At 39.8% G+C, this 16,233-nt stretch overlaps 2 protein-coding genes across 3 annotated transcripts; one reads left to right on the top strand and one right to left on the bottom strand.

Annotated features, from left to right (window-relative positions):
- Positions 1 to 171: 171 nt before the first annotated feature.
- rbm22 (RNA binding motif protein 22) lies at positions 172 to 5,425 on the top strand. Its single transcript, XM_047354373.1, has 11 exons — positions 172 to 295; positions 1,346 to 1,399; positions 1,485 to 1,514; positions 1,621 to 1,753; positions 1,852 to 1,952; positions 2,227 to 2,399; positions 3,578 to 3,778; positions 3,881 to 4,045; positions 4,345 to 4,433; positions 4,527 to 4,655; positions 4,738 to 5,425. The coding sequence occupies exons 1-11, from the start codon at positions 242 to 244 to the stop codon at positions 4,881 to 4,883; spliced, it is 1,275 nt and encodes a 424-aa protein (XP_047210329.1). The 5' UTR covers positions 172 to 241; the 3' UTR covers positions 4,884 to 5,425.
- Positions 5,344 to 13,260, bottom strand: LOC124860803 (myozenin-2-like). 2 transcript variants are annotated; one of them, XM_047354375.1, is made up of 6 exons: positions 13,126 to 13,260; positions 12,744 to 12,833; positions 10,617 to 10,774; positions 8,433 to 8,586; positions 7,710 to 7,893; positions 5,344 to 6,939 (listed from the first exon to the last, which is right to left on the bottom strand). In XM_047354375.1, the coding sequence occupies exons 2-6, from the start codon at positions 12,817 to 12,819 to the stop codon at positions 6,756 to 6,758; spliced, it is 756 nt and encodes a 251-aa protein (XP_047210331.1). In that variant the 5' UTR covers positions 12,820 to 12,833; positions 13,126 to 13,260; the 3' UTR covers positions 5,344 to 6,755. The 2 variants fall into 2 exon arrangements, with proteins under 2 accessions (XP_047210331.1, XP_047210332.1); XM_047354376.1 differs by having other exon boundaries at positions 8,505 to 8,586.
- Between the last annotated feature and the right edge of the window lie 2,973 nt (positions 13,261 to 16,233).

Here is a 16,233-nt window from a genome sequence, read left to right as displayed (position 1 = left end):
TTTCATTTTCAATTAATACATTTTCCTGATTTCATTAATTTCTTCTAATAATGGATATAGTTACGTTTCTAAATTCTTACTTATAAAATTGCCATGTGATGCGACATTAATAACGGACTATATTTCAAATGAGCCGTATTTGTACTGTTATTTTGGAACCATGGCGACACCTTAAGGCAGAGTCAGGTACTGTAGCTCTGTGATTTCTCGTATTGGGCCGTTTGGCTTTATATTTTCCAAAATGGCGACCTCCCTGGGTTCAAACACCTACAACAGACAGCACTGGGAAGACGCGGTACGTTTAATCTATATCATCTTTTTTCACCGCAGTGAGTAAGGATGAATTAAATATATAGAAGCCAAAAGTCAAGAGGTGGTAGGTTCTAAAATGATCTCCGTTTGATTAGTAGTTTCCACTAGCTAGCGTCGGCTAGCTGTTGAAGCGTGGCTGCTACTTTCTTTAGCAGCCATCTGCATGTTGCGATTGGCTGTTATATAAACGTTACCTGAATAAAAATGAAAACGAGACTAATGATTCAGTGGTAAACAAGCAAAACAACGACTGTAAAGATCGATCTGTAAAGAAGTGTTTTCGAATTACACATAAATACGGCCTCTGTCAGAGCTAGCCATTGAGCTAACAAAGTTAGAGCTAGCGAGCTAACAAAGCTGAAATGATCGCAATCCGGTAAAATGTTGCATTCTGAAGTTGAGTTACAAAACCCGCCAATCAACATTATAGTGGTCTTATAATTTAGTCGAATAAATGAATATTTTTTCACTTAGAAATGTAAATATTACGTCTGCGCGGCACTCAAGGGACATACCTAAGCTAACTGCGTTACTGGGTAGACATTAGCTCCAACTTTGAAGTATGAGTAACTGAAATAAAATGTCGAGTTTTACTTTGTAAAAGACAGTTTTAAACTAAAGAAACCAACAGTACTGGCTGCCTGTAGCCGTGATTTATAAAACAGCGAGATGCCGGGCGTTTGACGTCTTGGTTTTCTTAAAACACCAGCCTCTTAACATTGTAACCTTAAAATACGAAGCTGACCTTTTAAACCACAAGAGCCACTTATATTTTGATATTTGGCTGTTGTTGTGTAAAGGATGGATTCAAGCCGGGTCAGGTTCAGCAGCGGGCACTTTGACTGAAACAGCATCCTTCAACAGATGGCAAAGTGGGAGAGAGCTTGTCTCAGGACTTCTTGTATTCACACATGCACATATGCTAACATACCGAAGCATTAAGTGAGATTGAGAGTATTTACTAAATGTGGATAAGTCAATGTAGGCAATGCTTATTTTGCTGCATAAACATCTGTTGTGATTTCTCTTCCAGGACTTCCCAATTCTGTGTCAGACATGTTTAGGGGAAAATCCGTACATCCGTATGGTAAGATTTCATGTACTGCATTGTGTTGACTGCACTCATACCTAGAGGTGTGGAAGTGTAAACGTATTCATGCTTCATTTTACAGACCAAGGAGAAGTATGGAAAAGAATGCAAGGTATGTTTTGTAACTGATCATGTATTACATTATGCTGTGAGACTTACTCATAAAACATCATTTTGATTGTAAGTACCTGCCTGAGATTTGAATTTTCCACCGTTAGATCTGTGCTCGGCCCTTTACCGTGTTCAGATGGTGCCCAGGCACACGGATGCGTTTTAAGAAGACCGAGGTCTGTCAGACCTGCAGTAAAATGAAGAACGTTTGTCAGACGTGCCTTCTGGACCTGGAATATGGTGAGTCTTTGATTATTTGCGCAAGATTTGGCCAGTGTGTCACATTTCACAGCCCATAACTCTGAGTTGAACCAGTGGTTGTGTCTTGTGGTTGGCAGGTTTGCCTATCCAGGTCAGAGACACCGGCCTCTCTGTTAAAGATGAGGTTCCTAGGTCTGATGTGAACAAAGAGTACTACACACAGAACATGGAGAGAGAGGTATGATTGCAAAATAACTGCTCTTTCAAGCACATTTTATACCAGATACAGTGTAATACAGTAACTATAATTATGGGTAATATTTGTTGTCTCCTGATTTTCTTTAATTAGTATTCAGTGTAATATCAACGTCTAGATTTTTTTATATTTTCCTACAACGCAACATTAGTTTCATTATGATTTTGGTGAAATAATGATTTTCAAAATTGCTTTATTCATTTTTATTAACTTTTCAGTTCTCGATCATGGATCTCTGTTTTAAATGTGTTAACAGATAGCCAATTCTGATGGCACTCGACCAGTAGGCCAGCTTGGTAAGGCTCCAAGCTCGAGTGATATGTTGCTTAAATTGGCCCGAACTACGCCATACTACAAGAGGAACCGACCTCATATCTGCTCCTTCTGGGTGAAGGGGGAGTGTAAGAGAGGAGAGGAGTGTCCCTACAGGTAAGGTTTATGCCTAAATGTTGTTTTCTAAGTAATAATGCATAATTTCTTTGTGGTTAACAAGAACATAAAAAGAGCACAAGCTATTTGAAAAGTCTCTAGACAGAAGCAGGTGTCTCAGACTATTGTGTTGGGTAAAGGGCTCAGTGCAGAATTCTGTAAGACAGAGAGCTCCATGATGTCTTGATGAAAGTCATAATGGAAATAACAAAACAAAGCAAAAATATAAGTTCCCCTCCTCTCTTCATGTCAAGGTGGTCCACCGAGAGAAAATGTGCTCTTTGTCTTTATTATTTAGGTTTCGTTAATTTGCCACAAGGGCAATGCTTCAGGGCTATAGTTAGGTTTAATGACACTATTATATTAAAAAATGGTTGTATTTATTTATTTTTCGTCCTGCGGATTTTTATGATGCAAATTAAACCTTTCTTCAAATGATCCTCTGTACCTTTTATTGTCCTTTTACCATCACTTAAACATTTCTTGAATCAGTGAATGCTCGATTTATTAATTTTCATACTCCCAGACCAAACGTGGCAGAGAAAAATTAGATCTAATTTAACTTGCTTGCTCAGACTTCCAGGTGATCGAAAAGAAATGAATTGGAGTCAGGAAAACATGTGGGCTGAAAATTAAGTAGAGAGGAAACATCTAACTTCCTGCTGCCATCCAACTTAAAGAATAATGGATCAAAGCTAATAAAGGAGCTAATGTACTGTTTAATGTTACCTTTTCAAGTATGCATTTTGTGCTCGCTAATTTAATCATGCAGCCAAGAACATCACAGGTTCCCATTTGTACACAGCAAGTCTCCGTGCTCTGAGTCTCAACCACAAAGTTAGAGCAGCACCACAATCATGTCCTATAAAATCAACTTGATCCCAAAATTCATTTTTATACGGTTGTATAAAAATATTTTAGTTTTTAGTAATCTGATGTTACTCAGTGTTTTATAATAGGCAGATTTGTACTGTTGCATCTTCTTTGAAACTTATGACATGTTTCAGCTGATCCATTTGTTTTGGTGGTGTGTGTGTCTCCCTGCGTTTATGCCCTTATATTCCTTCGTGTTGCGCAAACATTGTGTGAACGGTGTAATACAAATGTTTGATTTTGTGTAGTGGCCAGTTTGACATGTATTTTCTATCTTTGTTGAAAATCACTTTGTTTATCCGCAGGCATGAGAAGCCTACAGATCCTGAGGACCCTCTGGCGGACCAGAACATTAAAGATCGTTACTATGGCATCAATGACCCAGTTGCTGACAAGTTGCTGAAGCGGGCTTCAACTATGCCCCGGCTGGACCCACCTGAGGACAAGTCCATCAGCACTCTTTACATAGGAGGACTGGGAGATACTGTAACAGATGGAGAACTCAAGTGAGGATTTTATTACCAGCTCCCTTATGAATTCAAATAGCAATTTTTCTGTACATTATCTTTAGGTTACATTATGTTAACAAGTCGTTTCTTGTTAAACAGGAGTCACTTCTACCAATTTGGAGAAATACGGACCATTACTATAGTCCAAAGACAGCAGTGTGCCTTCATCCAGTTTGCCACTCGGCAGGCAGCAGAGATGGCTGCAGAAAAGTCCTTTAACAAACTAATCATTAATGGAAGGAGGCTCACTGTCAAGTGGGGAAGGTAAGATACTTTTGAACTCCTGTGCAGTCGCACCAAGCAGTGCCACTGTGAGGGAAGAGCTTTAATGTGCTTGTTCACGGTTGATGAGTGTTTGTAGCGGCCTGAGCTAATCCCAACATCGGTGTTACAAGTGTCAGTAAGATATTAACTACAGCGCCTTTACAAGGTGATTATAGATGACTCAGTGAGAGTTGGCTGGACACAGAGATTCTGTACGATGAATGCTGCTTTTAGGCGCCACACACCTTTCTAGGATGCTTTGCGAAAAGCTGTCTAACACAGATGCTGTGACTCTTTAGGTCTCAGGCAGCCAGAGGAAAGGATGGTGGGAAGGAGGGAGTGAGTGAGATGGGTACCAGACTGGATCCAATACCTGGCCTGCCTGGGGGTGAGTGCAGACTCAGAAAGTTGGAACTTATACACTGTGACAGACTTTGTTTCGTTAGGTTAAAAAAAATAACAATAAATCTCTCTCTGTCAGCACTGCCTCCACCACCAGCTCTAGATGAAGAGGCTCCCGCTAACTACTTCAACCTAGACCCAAGTTCCTCGCCTGCCATCATGAACATTGGTTTGCCCCCGCCGCCTGGCATAAATCCCCCTCCACCAGGTAAAATGATTCCCATCATTAGGGTTACTGAGGCAGAATGACTGCACAGGGAAAATATACTGAAATGTTTCTTTATCTTCAGGTTATGGCCCTCCAATGTTTCATCCCATGGCCCCTCCTGTGCCCCCTCCTATGACAATGAGACCACCAGGTACAATCCATTATCCGTCCCAGGATCCCCAGCGTATGGGCGCCCATTCGGCACATGGCTCACGCCACACCGAATAGATGCAAGAGTGATGTTGGGCTGTGATTCTCGCTTTCTCATGTCAAACCTGGTTGGGTGTATGCATGTTCAAGGCTTCGTTCGGGCTGAGGACAACTTCTGGAAGAAACATGCTGCACAGGAATTAGTTATCTTATTAAATACAACCTGCAGAGCAGCAAATGAATCCTGTGCCATGAGAGGTGACAGTGAGGGTTTTACTTAATGACTTTGGTCATTTTAGGATATATTAACAAAAAAAAAACCCAGTAAAAACAACCTCTCAACACGAGGATACTTGTTCAATATGACCAGGACCATATGGAGCCATTGTACATATAAAAAACTTAGTCTTTGGAGAATATTTGTCTCATTTTGCATTGTATCACCTGGAGTTGTACTGAGAAGAATTTTTAAGTCTGTGCATTTTCAGTTACATTTAGTTTTTTTTTTTGTTTTTTTTTATTGGACACAATCTTAATATTGAACATCATATTGACTTTATTGTAAATTTTTCTTTACATGTTTTCACTTCTCATTAAAATGACACTCTTGTCAATAATTATCATCTTGTACATTTATTACTGCATTCTCTTGGCGGTTGTATTTAGAGAAGAATTAAATCCACAAACTAAAACCAGAAGAGAGGACAGAGGAGTTTTGATGGGTAAGAAAACATGTAGGAATCACTTTATACAGCACCTCGCAAAAGTATTACTTCTCCCTAAACCACTTAACATGTCAAAACCACAAACTGCAATGTGTTATAATGCAATTTTCTGTTATACATCAACACAAAGTAGTTCATATTTGTGAGGTGGAAGGAAGTAGATAAATGGTTTTCAGCTCTTTTTTTTTTTTTTTTTTTTAAATAAAGTCTGAAAAATGGGGCATGCATTTGCATTCAGCCACCTGGAGTCATTACTCTGTAGAACCGCCTTTCAGTGCAATTACAGCTACAAGTCCTTTGGGGTATATCTCTACCATTTTTGCATATCTATAGAGATTGAGATTTTTTGCCCACTCTGGGTCAGGTTCAGTAAAACTAGACATCAAGATTCTCAACTGGATTCAGGCCTGGTTTTTGACTGGGCCATTCTAAGCTCGTGATCTAAAACATTCCACTAAAACTAAATATTTTGGGTCTACGCTCCATCTAGGTAAATCTGGTTTTCATTTCCCTGCTACAGAATAGCTTTCCTACAGCATGAAGCTCCCACCACCATGCCTTAGCCTTGAGGATAGTTGGTTCAGGATGGTGTGCTGTTAGTTTTCTGCCAAAAAAATAGGATTTTGATTATTGGGGAAACATTTTTCTATGCCTGATCTGACCAGAGTACCTTCTGCCACATGTTTGCTGTCTTCATTTCATGGCTTCTTCAAATTCCCTTCCTGCTGCTCTTCCTTAAAGACCAGATTTGTGCAGTGCATGTCCGATAGTTGTCCTGTGAACAGTTTCATCCACCTGAGCTATCAATCTCAGCAGCTCTTGCAGAGTTGCAGTAGGCCACCTGGCTGCTTCTCTGAATAATTATCTCCCCGTCTGAACTGTCAGTTAAAGGGGAAGACCATGTCATGGTAGATTTGTGGTTGCACTATACGTTTTCTATTGTCAGATGGTAGGTTGATCAGAGCTTTGAGGAATTATTCAAAACTTGCGATGTTGTTTTACAACCTATTCCTAATGGATATCAATACTTCTGCAAGGCATTGTAAACCTGTGACTCCGTCCATCAGCGCCTACCTCAGTATGCGCACAACACTCATCAGTTGCAAACCACTATTATGCTAGAGTGTTATTTTTTTCAGCCTCTCTTTTTGCTTGTAGCGATCAACAGAGGGATCATCGTAAGGACAGAGGTTCGTGCTTCAGGTTTGATCTCATAAAGTCACTGTCATAGCTCATTAGATTCAGGGCTGTAGTCAATTCCCCATCCTCGTGGTGCTCTGTTGAAGTTTGGCCGTCGGCACATGCGGTCCAGAGCAAGGCCGGGAAGGTTCTGGGACTCCACGGCCTCAAAGCCAATAACCGGGATGACTCTCTTGCTGGCCATTGTGCCGCCAAATGGCACTGGAGTTCTGAAGAGGGTGGAGAAAACAAGTGGATTACATCAAGTGTGTTTCAATGAGAAGTAGCTCTCCTTTAGATAACGTGGAAAAACTTTTACATGACACATGATACTGCTTTAAATAAGGTTTTATTTTATTCATTAAAACCCACCAGGGGCTGAACACCATTAAAACTGGGTGTGCCCTGAACTCAACCACTCTTCTCGACTATTAGAGTTTAGCTTTAAGATGCTGTAATTTCATAATAATCTTGAGGATGTAAGAGGATCTCTCCACAGGGGGTGCATCTCCTTATCTCCTTACAAGTGGACTGAATCAGCTTGACTGACAGCGTTTCTTTCAGTTTGTCTTTCGTGCCGTCCTCATTTTTCCATCTGCCTTGGCTTCACATTTGCTCTGTCTTGCATGTATGCCATGTGAAAGCTTTCGTGTGCTTATTGGGTCATGAAAGCTTGTAAACCCCCCCCCCCCCCCCCCCCCCCCCCCTCCCCCCCTCCCGCTCCCTTACTGTGGATCAACTGTCAAGGCCTAGAGTTGAAAATAGCCATCATGATGCCACAGTCTAAGGAGGTGAAAGCCAGAGACTGGATTCATTTTCAACCTGTGGAAACATGGACTGGAGCCTGGGGGAAAAGATGATAATGGATCTCTCGGGTTACGTCATCTGTGGGTCTATTTGGAGTGGATGGGCCTCATCATCCACGCTTAAAGCTCAACATGGTTTAACAGTGTTTGATTTATTTGCACAGACTTCTCAGTGGATGGAGATGCAGGTTTACCTGTTGAAGCACCTGTAATTGGCAGGCTGTAGTCTTTGTGGGGGTTGTGGCAGCTGGGTATTCAGGGCGTTCAGAAGCTCTTCGTTGCTTCCCAAAGCTTCCCTCCACGGAGAGCAGTAGGATTTGGGGATTACTGTTGTGTTGAACTTCTCATGTGGAATTTCCTTTGGGGGTCCGGAGTAGCCTAGGCAAGGAAAAATGTGATAGAAATCAAGTCGAATCCAAATAAAAGTACAGTTAATGATGTGTTTGAGTAATTTTGAATCATTTCAGTAGAGAAACTTAAATTGAATTCAACCCCCAACCGTTGAATAAAAGTAACATGCTGTTATGAAGTGCACAGGGATAAAAATGTACATACAAATCTCTCTGATGTCACTCTTGTCAGCAATAGGAATGCCAGTAATGAGATCTCAGTGTGAATCCCTGATAATAAACAGAGCTTAGTTGCTCATCAGTCAGACTGGAAGCAGTGCTATCTGCCAGGCCAAATATACAACAGCCCTCAGCAAAGATGCTCGCAAGATAATTGCTTTCTACAAACTGCCAGCTCCCACGGCTATGATTATAATAAAACAAATTAATGTGCTCAGAGTGTGATTGGAAAGGTGAGCTCTGGCATATCAGAGTGCAACAGTGTCCATGCATTGCTCAAGCGCTGGCAATGCTAAGAGCCAGTCTTGGCTTGTGGCAGTCCGTTCCTCACAGTGTGTTACCATTTACCTGGAGCCAGGACATCGGGACTGCCCTTCTTTGCTACAGTCTTCTGAAGGTTCATGACCAGGCTGTGCTTACCGGGGATGGAGAAAGTCTGGTTTTCTTTTCCTCCCTGCTGCATGGGGACCATATGCTGGGGGGGACTGAGCTCTAGAGGTACCTAGGAAACACACTGGGTAAGATCCCTGAAAATGTATCTAACCTTTAAATGACAATACATGACCAGTTTTGAACTTGAAAGTTGTAATAGTGATACTAGTCTGCCCCAGACAGCAACTTTTGGAGAGCTTTCCAAATGTTGAACCATGTGAATACTGACTTTATAGCAATAATGAGCACCAAAGACATCCATTCACTAAGATGTAACCGATGCAGACCTGCGTCCAACATATATTTGTATATTTATAGATTTTAGTGAAAAACTGAGAACACAATACCACATTTTTTGTTAAATCTGCCTTTGTAAATAAAAATCTTACAAACAACACCTAATTGATAAACCAATACAAAGTTGTGTGTAATTGTGAGGTGGAAGGAAAATAATGGTGGTTTTTATACCACTGCATGCTAACACTTCAGCACCCTGAGCCAGTACTGTAAGTCTTATCACAGACTCAATTGGACCTAGGCTTAGATTTAACTGGACCACTCTTAACACATGAATATGCTTTGATCTAAGCTCTTGTATTCTTGCTCTGGTTGTTTGTTCAGAGCTGTTTTCCTGCAGGAATGTGAACCTCCACCCCAGGCTCAAATCTTTTGTAGCCTCTTACAGGTTTTCTTCCAGGATTGGCCTACATTTAACTCCACCCATCTCCCCATCAAGTCTGACCATCTTCAATGTCCCTACTGAGGAAAAGCATCCCCACAGTATGATGCCTCCACCATCATGCTTCACTGTGGGTATGTTGTGTTCAAGGTGGTTCACAGCCTTAGTTTTCTACCACAAATTTCATATTTGGTTTCATCTGTCCAAATCACCTTCTTCCATATGTATCCTTACATGACTTGTTGCAAACTGTGAATGGGTCAGTGGGTTTCTTCTAAACCACGAGTCACCTCTATTCTGTATTGTTAATTGATTTCTTTATACCTACTGTGTAGAGATTTGGGGAAACACATACTAAAGCATTTTACAGCTGCTTTGGACATTACAAAAAAGCAACATGGATGGTTCATTAAGATGGATATCCGGAGCACACAAATTCACTATTTCAAAAGGCAAACGTTGAAATTTACGGATCTTGGCAAATTCAAAACTGGTCAAATAATGTATGAAGCATGAAATTAACAAAAAAAAATTCTTGCAACAGAAAGACAGGTTACAAGTTAAGAGGAGAGCTAAGTTTTAAAAAATAAAACACAAACAGAGGAGAATGTGCCTTGCGGTCTGTGGAGTGAGTTTGTGGAACAGTATGGATGAAGACTTAAAATGTGTAAATATAAATCAATAAAAAAATTATAGTAATAAATCACTATTCATATGGATGTGCAGAGTTTTATGCAATACTTGCTGGGTGAGCTGTACTGTACATTAAACACGATTGGATGCATTGAATGTGTATGGATATCTTATAGGAGACTGTTTGCATTTACAGGTGTAGATGCTGTTGGCTGTATAACAATGAATTGTGTAGGTAGATTTGTCGATCATGTACACTGGATAATTGTGACATGGAGGACAAATTATAAGTATAAATATTTATAATGTGGAAAGTATTAAGATATTCTAGAATGAAATGCGTTATTTATATGCTAGATGATTCAGATGGAGTTAGAATTTAATAAGCATTGGCTTTTTCTTGCTCCTTTTTAAACTGGAAAGAAGGTTTTAATTTATGTTTAATTATTATTCTTGTTTTTGTTCATTGTTTTTCTGCTATTGTTTGTTGTTTACCTGTTTGAAATAAAGATTTTATTTATTTTCTCTGTTATCTTGCTCCTCTTCCATAAAGGCCAGATTTATGGAAAGAACTAACAGGGGTCCTGTCAAGAGAGCAGACTCACATCACTGACCCTATGACTTCTGTTGGCAATTGTTGCACTGCATTAAAAAAAAAAAGAAAACTATGCATGATTTTTCTCCCAAGTCAAAATTATAAACCCCTCTGTGTTGGTCTACACATAAACTCCCAGTAAAAACGAATCCTTCAGCATTTTACCACCTGTTGGTCCCTCTGCATTTCTTACATTGGTGTTGTAAGGTCCATTGATAACATTCTCTAGCGTGAACTTCTCGGCTCTCCTCTGTCTCTCTTGGAACATGCGGGAGCCTCGATTGGACAAAAGGTTAAGCTCTTCCATCATCACGTCTTTAGGAACACTGATCTTCTTCCCCAAGTTCAACCCTGTCATAAGGGAACACAGACAAATGTCATTCAATGTGTGAAAACATACGTCAATGCATTTATTTGCTTCTATAATGTCACAAATAGTAAACTTCAATCCGTAAACGGCAGTAAGTGGGTGTATAGCTCATAAAGCAAGTATGGTTTATTTCAAACTTCTTCTAATGGTCCATCCATCCCTCGTGCCTCTCAATTGATTCAACCTCTGGCTCAGGTTGATATGCTGTATGTTTTAATGAAATCTTCTGTGGTTTTTGCAAATGTAGCTCCTTTCTGTCGTCTTTCAGGAAGTCTTTCAGGACGATTTTCCCTGTTAATGCATTGTTCATATGGAGATTGTAAAGGTGTCTTTTAAGGGGCTGGAAACCAATGGTTTCAAGTTCAAACATTTACCCATCCTCTGTTTGTGCCTCCAGATTCCTTTAATCTTTTTAATTATAGTAATTGTGAAATAAGAAATGTGTAAATGCTGTTTATTCTGTGTTTGTTTAATATTGTTTTTGTCATTTTATTTAATAATTCTTTGATATGTTAAAGATTCCCTGTCCATTTTGCTTTTTAAACTCACTGTTCTGCTTAAAGCTTTTGTAACAAATTGTGGGTACAATTAATGGCTGATATTTTACCTTTTTTTTCTCATTTCTTTAGTTTGTTTTACTAAAGAAGCCCTAGATTTTTTGCCTTACCTTTTTTATCAGGACTTCCAAATCTACGTTCATAAAATGAAAAACTTTGAACAGACAATTTGCAAAGAGAAGGAACGTAGGAAAGTAATTAGGACCCTTGGCAAGTCAAAGTCCCCAGTGCTCTTCTTGTTTGCGTCAACATGAAACAGCTGAGGTGGACTGATATTTAAAAACCAAAGCATGTGCGCCGTCACTAAGTATCCATGCAGCTTTTGCTTAGGGGTTCCCTTCTTGGGTTGTGTGATGAAGGACCTGAAATAGCCTCGAGATGATGTTAAGTGGTGTGTAATGTTTGTTGTGCTCCCGAGTTAAATGGGAAACTGGGCATATAAATAGGATCTTTGGATGAAAGACTTGTGTCAGAGCAGATGGTCCTTTTTACTCGCACATGATAAGTGTGTGGAGAAGTCTGGGCCTATGCCACCCTGGAGGAGCTGCCTTTGATCAGCCTGTGTATAATCCAGTGGTGGGAGTCACGTTTTGCTGAGTTTAGGAGAATAATTTTCAACGCCTTGCTAGCAGACGTCACCGGGGTAACAAACAGCGCAGCTGGGATAGTCCCAGCTGGAATGTTTGGAGACTTTCCTCCACCCATTACCACTCAAAGGGTTTTAGAGTATCAGTGTCCACATGTTTCTAAGGACAGAAGTTACACACTTTGATCTCTGGTTCAGTTACATCTGAAACACCCTGCTGTGATATCCCTTTATGTCAGGCAGAATAGGGAGTTAAATATATTCTAATTTTTGATGTTAAACTGCATGCTATAAACACATAAGCAGCAGTGGTTCTTGCAAACATGGCACCCCCACCTCCTTTTATGTGCCCTAAAAGTGCTGACCTGTCTGACACAGCTCTGGTGATTTACAAAATAATAATCTTCAGTAGACATATTGACAGACAGACCAGTCAAGGTATTCTTTGATATTCAATTGAAGATGAACATATGTAGTTAAGACTCAGTAAAAAACTAAGAAATAACCCATTCATTAAGCTCCAATAGCAACATTAATGCTCTTAGCCAGCTGGGGTGTACAGCCATATTTCCTCCTAGTTTGGACAGTTTTTACACAGCACAAAATAGGGCTGTGCCTGCATTCCCATGGAGCTGACATGGAAAATAAGGTCTTAAAAGCTTGTTTGAGCTGTAACTGAGAGATAACTTATTTGTGTTTGTGCACCTCTGTCGCCTTTCAGACCATGCCATCCTTGGTGATGAGCTATATAACCCTAAAAACCAAAAGTGAACATAAGTCCCTTGTGTCATTCTGTTAAATTCTTACCTCCTCGTGCCTCCTGAGACAGAGTTTTGGCTTGCAGCATCCTCTGCCTGGTCATTTCATCCAATCCTGAATGCATCTTCAATTTTTTTCCTTTGCAAAGGTGTATAATAAATACAAGAGAATGTGGTTTGTGTGACATAAATATTGAATAACTCCGAATTTCTTTAACAGCTCCAAGAAGAACAGGTTTAAGTTGTAAATTAGTTTTAATTTGATTTAGGGACATATCCATGCTGTTAACTAAAGCCTCTGATTAGGCAGTGTATAAACAGGATAATCAAAAGTCACATGATGTACTTCATTACAGTACACTTCGTTTAGTCTAATTGCGTCTCATGTCAAAGCCTATTGATGATTAGAAAGCCTTTATTTTCAAACGTACCTGTGTTTCCTTCTCGTTTCCCTGTGGTTTTGTGCCTTGTCCCGCTCCGGATCTGGGATGCTTCCCTGCTCAAGTCGGACACTCCTCAGCCCTGAAAGAACAGTCCGTATAAAACTCATCTCAGGATGCCTTGTGCACTTACCTCACTGAGTTTATTTTAGCAGAGAGCTAAGAGAGTACGGTTGAAATGAGGGGGTGTTTTTGTGGGGTTATAAAAAGGCGATTAGGGGGTGGGGGCAAGTACAAAGATTTACATCCTGACCTCGGGTTGCTTTGATTGTGAAAACCGGATCTCCTCTCCATGTGTGTGTGTGTGTTTGTGTTTGCAGCAGGTGTCCAGACACTGTCAAAGGGAGGTCAAGCACCAGCATTCCCACTGCAAACATAGATGCAAACAAATACACAAGTGTTTTTGTGGCAGCACCTTTGAAAGTGATGAGCTAGTTGTGATCGGAGGTTGTTGCTGTGTTTCCTTGTTTAGGGTCAGAAGTTTGAACCAAGCAGCAGGCTGGTACTCAATTTTCTGACCTTTTCCACTTTGAGTTACTGGGATTACCCAGCTCTCAGTTGTTCAGTGGGTGTAAAGCACTGAAAGAGACCACCATGTAACAAAGGCTTCCATTTGTTCTGCTATATACAATGTGCAGAGAAACTCCAATTTTGCTTTTGTTCTACCTTTTAAGTGACACCTTTTACATTCAGTTAGACTGTTTTATCTCAAGTGAGTTTTTTATCATGCTGTATTTTCTCACAAATTGATTCTCTGAACTCAGCAGAAGCCTAGTGGGGAAATAAAACAACATTTTCTTTATCTCCGCTGAGATTAAAAATTGATTTTGCACCTGCCTACCTCTATCTTCCAGCGGGAAGACTCCTGGGTTCTGAATGCGAACGTTAAGTCATCCTCAGTCACAAGCATCCAGCTGCAGATGCACAAATGAGGCTGAGAGGCAGTTGCTCTTTAATGGTTTATTAAGGAAGATTTTGTTTCGTGGAGACATCATTTCAATAAAGAACATTCCATCTTTTGTGCAGCTCTGCCTTTGTGAATAAACTGAATCTGTCACTTCCTCTTCAGCGCATTCAGACTCGTTTAGCAGTTTGTGACACATGGCGTTACTGTGTTCACGACAAATCACAATTGAATAGTTAATGTTTGAAAACCCAATTTCTAAGAATAAAAGCGAGGGGATAACAAGAGGGAAAAAACACAAACTCTTTCAATCATTGTGTCAGAGCTTCGATGCATTTAAAAGGCTTTATAAAACTAAATGTTTCATAAAATTTTGATCAAAACTTTTGGTGTCACAAACCTCAGGAGGCATAGATTTTGCACATAAAATTTTAAGGTTTTATCACAGCGCCCTCCACATTTGTTACACCCCCTGATAAAGATGTAAAGCCTTAAAATAAATCTCCAACTGATTTTTTTAAAGTCTGGCCTGACATTTGAAAACTGGGGGGAAAGAAAACAACAATTGATTTTGCCTGTTAATTGGTTAATCGGCCTCTCTAAATTGCATGAATGAGTGTGTGCATGGTAGTTTGTGTGTTGCCCTGCGATGGACTGGTGACCTGTCCAGGGTCTACCCCGCCTCTCGCCTGTAGACTGCTGAAGATAGGCACCAGCTTCCCCGTGACCCACTATGGAATGAGCGGTAGAAAATGACTGACTGACTGAAGTGGGCATGTCAACAATTGTGGCACCAGTGATTTTGTGAAAGCAATATTTTCTTAACATGGGTTTTTATGCCCTCACTATATATATTTTTCAGTGAGAGATTATGCTACTGCAATAAATGACTATTGCATATTAATGCTTTTTACAGGAGTCACGATGTGTGTGAAGGGAGCTGTATGTTTTTGTATCCCTATGATAAAATAAGAGCCTGAGCCCTGGATAAGACGACATGTTAGAATACCTATGAATTGTTGTAAAGTATATAAGAATTTGAAATAATGTGTGATGTAGACACAAAAATAACCTCGGATAGCTCTGAAGAAGGTTATTATTGATTGTGTGATAGACATAATATTTGCATCTTGGAAAAACTTAGAATGTTATAGATAATTATTAATAAAATAATGGTAAGTCTGTAAAAAACCAAAACAAACATACAAAAACCCTTTAAATGCTAACAGCAACAGCGATATTATAACAAAAAACTCCAGTAATCTCTGGCAATTTAAAAAAGCCAGAACTGTGTATTTATGAAAATTAGTGTAGTTCTACTTTAAGGTTTCCATTCATTCATATAGTTACAGGTAACATACTTAGATTATCGTCCATAATTAGCAGCATGTAAACCACAGATATAAATAGCATAAGTCATGAGAACTCCTTAGAAATGAACTTTGATTCCTGGCTGGCCACTATTCGATATGTCTTTAACCTTCAGTCATGCTTGATTAGGGCTTGATAATTGCTAATACAAACACAAAGCAGCGATTAAACAAAATAGGAAGTCCTGCTTCAAGAAATATTTCCTTCTGTATTTATAAACCAAAATATTTATGACCACATTGTTCCCAGATATTGCATAGGGCTTCAGTGAAGCATGGTATAACCAAGATGATCCTCGCTGACGCTGATGAGTGCCTGCTTTAGGCATTCCCATGCCGGCCATGCTAAATATGACAGAGGAGGCTCCTTATTTCCCCAGATGAGGGGCAGCTTACTGACAGCCTCTAACAGATATGTAGCTTGACCATCACACAGGACGCTATAAAAAGGCACTTTGTTGACACTGGAGCCCACACATGCAGCACTTGGAATGTAACTGGCGCAAACTCAAAGTTGAAGTTTGGAGAAACTGTGGAGACAGCAACAGAAGTTAACTGGCTAGGAAGGGATTGTGGATTTTACAGGGCCTCTGGTTTTATTGGGATTTTATATGATAGACCAACAAAAAGTGGGAAAACATTGTAAAATGCATAGTAAATCAGTCAGGTTTCTTTAATTAATTGTTTTACAAATAAAATCTAAAAACATAGAGTATTGCATTTTATTTAGCCCCATCTTTCTAAATTAATACCCTTGAATAAAATTCTATAAATTCACATTTTTAGTAAACAGAGGTACCTGTGTAATTTAATCTCAATATAAAT

This window comes from Girardinichthys multiradiatus, chromosome 23 (assembly GCF_021462225.1).
Source record: "Girardinichthys multiradiatus isolate DD_20200921_A chromosome 23, DD_fGirMul_XY1, whole genome shotgun sequence".
NCBI classification, from domain to species: domain Eukaryota; kingdom Metazoa; phylum Chordata; class Actinopteri; order Cyprinodontiformes; family Goodeidae; genus Girardinichthys; species Girardinichthys multiradiatus.
This window is presented reverse-complemented; position numbering and strand designations above follow the sequence as displayed.

Bases quoted from the DNA above. Each gene is read 5' to 3' on its own strand.
- LOC124860803 (XM_047354375.1), bottom strand. From the start codon at position 12,819: ATGCATTCAGGATTGGATGAAATGACCAGGCAGAGGATGCTGCAAGCC. The intron at 10,775-12,743 runs GTAAGAATTTAA...CCCTTATGACAG, and splicing joins GTCTCAGGAGGCACGAGGAG to GGTTGAACTTGGGGAAGAAG. The intron at 7,894-8,432 runs GTAAATGGTAAC...TTCCTTGCCTAG, and splicing joins TCCCGATGTCCTGGCTCCAG to GCTACTCCGGACCCCCAAAG.
- rbm22 (XM_047354373.1), top strand. From the start codon at position 242: ATGGCGACCTCCCTGGGTTCAAACACCTACAACAGACAGCACTGGGAA. The intron at 4,046-4,344 runs GTAAGATACTTT...GTGACTCTTTAG, and splicing joins CTCACTGTCAAGTGGGGAAG to GTCTCAGGCAGCCAGAGGAA. The intron at 4,656-4,737 runs GTAAAATGATTC...CTTTATCTTCAG, and splicing joins CATAAATCCCCCTCCACCAG to GTTATGGCCCTCCAATGTTT.